General features: G+C 44.1%; 1 protein-coding gene across 1 annotated transcript; it reads right to left on the bottom strand.

The window, feature by feature from the left end:
• Positions 1-4,908: 4,908 nt before the first annotated feature.
• LOC102490727 (olfactory receptor 2T2-like) lies at positions 4,909-5,844 on the bottom strand. Its single transcript, XM_014587445.1, has one exon. The coding sequence runs from the start codon at positions 5,842-5,844 to the stop codon at positions 4,909-4,911; it is 936 nt and encodes a 311-aa protein (XP_014442931.1).
• Positions 5,845-7,069: the final 1,225 nt, after the last annotated feature.

The following is a 7,069-nucleotide window of genomic DNA, read 5'->3' as shown; positions in this document are numbered from 1 at the left end:
GGGGGTCTTGTTTAAGAAGTCTTTGCCTACTCCAATGTCTCCTAGAGTTTCCCCAGTGTTTTCCACCAGTAGTTTTATAGTTTGCAGTCTTAGGTTTAGATATTTGATCCACTTGGAGTTGCTTTTTGTTAATAGTGACAGATAGGGGTTCAGATTCATCTTTCTGCAGGTGGATACCCAGCTTTTCTAACACCATTTGCTAAAGATGTTTTCTTTTTCCCACTGGATTGACTTGTACCCTTTGTCAAAGATGAGTTGGTTGTATGTTTTGGGGTTTATTTCTGGGGTTTCTACTCTGTTCCATTGGTCCTCATGTCTGTTTTTGTGTAAATACCATGCTGTTTTGCTGACCACAGCTTTGTAATATATTTTTGGATGCAAAAGTGAGATGCCACCTACTCCAGTCTTCTTGTGCAGGATAGCTTTAGCAAAATGGGGTCTTTTATGGTTCCAGATGTATTCTATGATTGTCTTTTCTATATCTGTGAAGAATATCTATTGTAATTTTATAGGGATTGCATTAAACATGTAGATTAATTGGGTAGGATTGCCATTTTGATTATATTTATTCTGCCAATTCAGGAACATGGGTTGTCCTTCCACTTTTTAGTGTCCTTTTAAATTTTCTTTTTAAGGTTTTCATAGTTTTCCTTATAGAGGTCTTTGACTTCCTTGGTTAGATTTATTCCTAAGTATCTTACACTTATTGTGGCTATGGTCAATAGAATTACTTACTTCAGTTCTGTGTCTGTCTGCTTGTTGTTTGTATATACAGTTGCTATACATTTTTGTAAGTTAATTTTGTATCCTGCCACTTTATCATATGCATTTATTACTTAGAGAAGTTTTTTCATGGCTACTACTGGGTCTTCTGTGTATACGATCACATCATCTGCAAACAGCTAATCTCAGCTCTTCTTTCTCTATTGGAATGCCTTTTATTTCCTTCTCTTGTTTGATCACATTGGCTAGAACTTCCAGTACTATGTTGAGTAGGAGTGGAGAAAGTGGGCAGCCTTGTCTTGTACCCATTTTTAGTGGAGAAGCTTTCAGCTTTTCTCCATTCAATATGTTAGCTGTGTATATATCCCTCTGAAGACCATTTTTGTTGTGTTACATACATCTGGTGTGCTGTTCTCATGTTAACTGTCTGAAGGTGTTTTCTAATTTTCACAGTGATTTCTTCTTTGATCTACTAGTTAATAGTGCGTTGTTTAATTTTTATGCTTTTGTAAATCATATTGTTTCTCCAGAGTTCAAGTTTCATTCTATTGTGGTTGAAAAATATTCTTTGTAAGATTTCAGTATTATTAAATGTATTAAGACATGATTTGTGGTCTAACATACAATTTGGAGAGTGTTCTGCGTGCACGTAGGAAGAATGTATTCTGCTGCTTTATATGTTCCAAGCATATATTTTTCTGGTTTAATTGGTTTATAGTACTTTTCAAGTCTTAAGTTTCTTTATTAATTTTCTGTGTAATTTTTAAATGATTATTTTTAATTTACCATAGGGTACATTTACTTGCAAGAGAGAGAGAGAGAGAGAGAGAGAACATCACCCATGGGAAACTGTCATGCTTCAATTCTTTCTCCTTATTTTTCCCTTTTTTCATTTTCTTTTATACTTTCAATCACATTATTTAGTTAACAAAATGAATATTTCAACAGGTGAACATTTCTCCCTCGTACAGTTGATAAAACTATAAAATATCTTCTACAGATAATACCACATTTCTTTGTCCTATTAATGCTTTGCCTCCCTATTTTTCTTCTAAATGTCCTTCCTCAGACCCTCCTCTTTCATACACACTATATCTGGTATTTACATCTATATACTGTGTTTTTATATCCTTTAGTCAATCAGTTTCAGTCATAGAGTGTGGATACTCGGTATGTATTAAGGGGGGACATACAATGCCTCTCCTTCATAGCCTGGCTTGTTTCACTCAGCAGTAAATCTTCCATATTCATCCACTTCCTGTCAAAAGCCAGGTTTTTTTTTTTTTTGTGGCTGAATAGTATTCCATAGAGGATATGTGCCACAGTTCTATCCATTCATCTGGTTCATGAATATTTGGGTTGTTTCCATGACTTAGCAATTGTGAATAGTGCTGCAATAAACATCGATGTGCAAGCACTTTTATTTCTCCCTTCTTTTGGGGTTTTGTACATGCACAATCAGTCACACACTTGGCATATTTTTCAGTCTGCCAGATCTGAGACTCAAACCACACAGTGGTTCCTGAGAGAATCCAGCTTCCTTAACCAGTATACCACTGGCTGGCCCTTAATACTTTTAAGTGAATTATTAAACTGTTATCATAATAAGCTTGTTTGAAGGCCATTCTTTAACCTAATTAATAAAAATACTCCCATATGTGTTTGCTCTTCTGCTATAAGTAGAAGTAGGATGAAACCAGTAGCTGTGTAGAACTGGGAGGGTGAAGGACTTGAATGTGGAGAGTCCCCTTTCCTCCTGGTTTATAACACTATGATTTCATGGTTCATGGAAATCAATTTACAATTCTTTTTAAAATATATTTTAAATTTCATTTTCTTTTATACATTCAATCACATTATTTAGCTTACAAAGCGAATATTCCAACATGTGAAAATTTCTCACTAGTCAGTTGATAAACTAAAAAATTACGTTCAACAGATAATACATTTCTTTGTCCCATTAATGCTTTGCCTCCCTACTTTTCTTCTAAATGCCCTTCCTCAGTCTCTGCTCTCTCACACACACTCTATCTGGTACTCACACTCATTTACTATGTTCTTATATCCTTCTGTCAATTTACAGTTCTTAGAAATAGAAAAAACAAATAAGTAAGCAATTGAGCATGTGCTAGTTCTTTTGTCTAGTTCGTAATGTGGTGTGGGCCACGCCCACAGGAGAGGCGTTGCAGTGGTGTGTGAGAGGATGGTAGCCCCGAGCTTTGGCCCTTGGAAACATACGTCAGCGTCCCCCAGTGACACCATGCTCCATCTCCAGGAGTCTAGTTCTCATACTGGCTCTTCGCAAAAGGCATCCAATGTGGACTTTTATTTTACGTATTTATTTTATTAAACTGTCTAGGTCTAAGTGATCTTCCTTTTCTTTATGTGTCCCGGAACGAGGAGGAGTAAACTAACTGTCCAGTTTAGGAAATGTGGCGTGAGTGTTCCACCACACCCCGTGGTGTTCGCGTCCTAACCCAGAGCACTGTCTGGTGGGACGTGTTGAATAGATGTGCTGACTGAAGTGAGCTGTTTCATTTTCGGCCAAGGTGTATCACATTTATCGTAGCTCTGAGCCTTCCACATACATACGCTGTCTCCGACACCCGCCCCAGGAAACCAGGCAGCTGCTGCGGAAACTCTTATCTCATCAGTGTCCACGCTGCTCTAGCACAGGGAGTTTGAGGAGTTTTTATGCTCGAAACATATCTTGTTTTCTGTCTTTAACCACCATCCTAAACATTATCTTCCCAGTTTATGGTCTTCACACGTCTCATGTCCAATTTTGAAAGGCCTGATAAAACATCTGAGAGTTAGACAGAGCCTGGATTTGGAGTTCAGTATGATCTTGGGCAGATCCTGTGTTACCATGCGAGTGGCTTACAGGACCCTTCCCTTATGCTGCCTTTCGGTCGGCCGTCAGTAATGATGACGCACAAGTAAGGGGGTGAGGGACTGGGAACCCTTGCACTTTAGTCTCCTTGGTGGAGAAGTGACCTGAAGTCAAGTGTCAGGTACTAAGATACTGGAATCACGCTGTAAATGCCCCACGTCCGCTGGGGATGACCATTACAGCAGAAGGCCGTCCGCACCAGGGACTCCAGCCACCACCCGCCCCCGCTTCCCTATGTATTACTCCCTTCTCAGAAAGCATCTTTTTATTTTTTCCAAAGAATTATTTTATTTAACTTTATTTATTTACTTATTTTAAACTTTTGACCAGAGAGGGACAGAGTGAGACAGAGAGAGGGGAGGGACAGAGTGAGAGAGAGAGGGAAAGTGAGAAAGCAAGCCACCAGGTTCAGGACTCAAACTGCGGTTGGCCATGTGGGAGTCCAGCACGCTTAACCACCATGCCACCTGCCAGCCCCAAAGGCATAATTTTTTAACCCAGACAACTTCTCTAATAATTTGTCCTGTAACGATAAGGGAATTAGTTTTACGACCCTCTGGGGACTATCACAGCGTGTGTTAAAAGTGCATTCTGTCTAGTAGCTCTCGGGACGGGGTGGTTCAGACTGTTCAGGTCTTTCGTTTTCCTTTTGGGAATCATTTTATTATTGAATTGGACACAGAGATCTCTGAAGTGGATCACACAGCATCAGAAATGGAGCAGGACCACCCTGGGAGACCCAGGGCAGCTTCATAGTGGCTGAAGTAAAGTCTCAGTGTTTGCTGCCAAGCATTCCTATTTTGAAGCATAAACTTCAAATCATACTCCAAAAATAAAATAAAACTTAAAATAAAAATGAACCAGAGGTTGAAATGGGCATGCCCTCTAGCAGAGATGGGCTAGAATGGAGTCAGGAGACATCTTAAATCTGGACATCATCTTTTTTTAAAATAATTATTTAATTTTTATTCATTCATTTATTTTAATTTGACGAGAGAGATGAGAGAGAGAGAGAGAGAGCAGGTCACCAGGTGTGGGACTCAAACCATGGTTGGCCATGTGAGAGTGTCCAGTGCCTTAGCCACCACACCACCTGCTGGTCCCCTGGAAATGACCTTTAAGACCAAGGCCAGTTCTTTAATTGGCACAGAGAAGTTAAATGATTATTTCCACACAGCTGGCCTGTGTCCCAGTGTCCAGACCAATTCTGCTAAGCTGCAAGTTAGGCCAAGGGGACAGGTGTTATTTACCTGTGGTCTCATGGCTTGGTAGCTGTGGGCAGCTACTTGCTTCTACCTCAGAATAAACCCTCTGCTTATCACTTTTCTGAGAGCGGCCATCACCTCCTTGTTCCTCAGACTGTAGATGAGAGGGTTCAGCATGGGGGTGAGGATGGTGTTGATCATGGACAGGATTTCATCCTGCTCTGAGGTGTGGAAAGAGCGGGGTGTCATGTAGATGACCAGGGCTGGCCCATAGTAGAGGCTGACAACGGCCAGGTGGGAGGAGCAGGTGGCCAGGGCTTTCCTCCTGCCCTCCGGGGAGTTCATGCGGAGGACTGTGAGGAAGATGAGAAGGTAGGACGACAGGATGAGCCCCAGAGGAAGGAGGACAAACACGATGCAGAGGACAGACACCACCGTCTCATACAGGGAAGTGTCCTCACAGGAGAGCTTCAGGACAGCGGGCATCTCACAGAAGAAGTGGTGGATTTCCCTGGGGCCACAGAAGGGAAAATGCATTGTGTAGACGGTATTGACAAGGGAGTTGAGGGCACCTCCGCCCCAGGACACTAGGGCCATCTGCAAGCAGACTCTTGGGTTCATGATAACTGAGTATCTCAGGGGGTTGCAGACGGCCACATAGCGGTCGTAGGACATGAGGGTCAAAAGGAGACACTCACCACCCCCAAGGGCAAAGAAGAAGAAGATCTGGGTTCCACAGGCAACTTTTGAGATGCCTCTCTTCCCAGAGAAAAAGTTGATGACCATCTTTGGGACCGTGGTGGAGATCAAGGCCAGGTCAATGAGCGAGAGGTGGCTGAGCAGAAGGTACATGGGGGTGTGCAGGCGGGAGTCCACCCAGATCAGGAGGATCAGAATGGCATTTCCAGTGAAGGCAGCGACGTAGACCAGGAGAATGGAGTTGACGAGGATGCCAATGTACTGCAGCTCTGGGAAAAGTCCCAGGAGAAAGAAATCGGTCAAGGTTCCATTCCCTCTGTCCATCTTCTGACCTCTCGGACTTGAACTGGAGGGTGTAGAAACAATAGAATATGGTGATGCTAGTGGAGTGTGCTGGATTTTATTTTTCTTACGATTTTACCAAAAAGGACTTCCTTTGAACATCAGTGTCATTGTAAGAGGGGGAAGGAAAGAAGGAAAGAGAGTTTAGGAGCTGGTATCAGGTTCTGTTAGAGAAGCTCTCTTTTTGGGAAGTCCTTTCGGGTAGGAAAGGTGCGGTATTGAGGTCAGAGTCTGGGATGCTGAAAAGCGTGCTCGCAGTCCTAGCATGCCTCTGGGGATGGTCCAGACACAGCAGGTCAGAGGAGAGTAGTCTGAGGAAATGGCTGTATCCTTTGGAAACAGTGGCTGGGGAGAAACTCCTAAAGGCAGTGGACAAATGGAACCGGACTGCATGGTATCCATGTCGCTGTTGTGTGAACGTGTGTGCGTGCGTGTCGCTGGTCTATAAATACTTTTACTGTCCCCAGTTTTGGACAGACTGCTCTTCGTGCAGCCTTCTGCTGGGTGTGCCTGGGGAGTGGGGCGGGGCAGGGCAGCATCTAGCAGGAGGTGCTTTGGTACGGAGAAGGGCTCCACACGTGGGTGGCCGACACAGGCCCCACACGGAGGACTCATCAGAAGCAGCTCGAGCTGGGGGTCCTCCGTTCCTCCCACACCCACACCCCTAAGGAGCCTGTAGAGAGTTGGAGATGTTCGGGCTTCCCTCTGCGTGCACACACATGTCTGCGTCAGTTTTATTCTAATTCGAAACACATGACGTCTGCTCTCCACCTGGCACGTGTCGGGTGAGGGCAGACCCCATGCAGTGTGCCCTCCGCCCTGCCCTCTCTTTACCTATTCTGCTGAGATCTGGCTGGCCCGGCCGGACCGTCCCAGCCCCTCTGGCCACTGTCTCGTCTCGTGGAACTTGCCCTTGCCCGGGGCTGTCCAGGAGGCCTGCCTCACACCTGTCCCAGACTAGAATCGCAGGACCAAGGGGACTGAGCCCTGACACTAAGCCTGACACAGCCTGCTGATTCTGTTAGTTGATAAACTGATCGGGTATTGAACCCTCAAGCAGTGGATGTCTTCACTTATCTGTGCTCGCTCTGTTCTTGGCGTATAAAACCTGAATCTGTGCTTGCTGACGCTCTGACCATCCTCCGCCGCCCGTCAGTGGAGCTTCTCTGGTGTGTAAACTCATGTCTTCCTCTGCTGCACCGCTGAG

Source organism: Tupaia chinensis, unplaced genomic scaffold, assembly GCF_000334495.1.
Source record: "Tupaia chinensis unplaced genomic scaffold, TupChi_1.0 Scaffold000214_1, whole genome shotgun sequence".
In the NCBI taxonomy this organism is placed as follows: domain Eukaryota; kingdom Metazoa; phylum Chordata; class Mammalia; order Scandentia; family Tupaiidae; genus Tupaia; species Tupaia belangeri.
This window is presented reverse-complemented; position numbering and strand designations above follow the sequence as displayed.

Bases quoted from the DNA above. Each gene is read 5' to 3' on its own strand.
- LOC102490727 (XM_014587445.1), bottom strand. From the start codon at position 5,844: ATGGACAGAGGGAATGGAACCTTGACCGATTTCTTTCTCCTGGGACTT.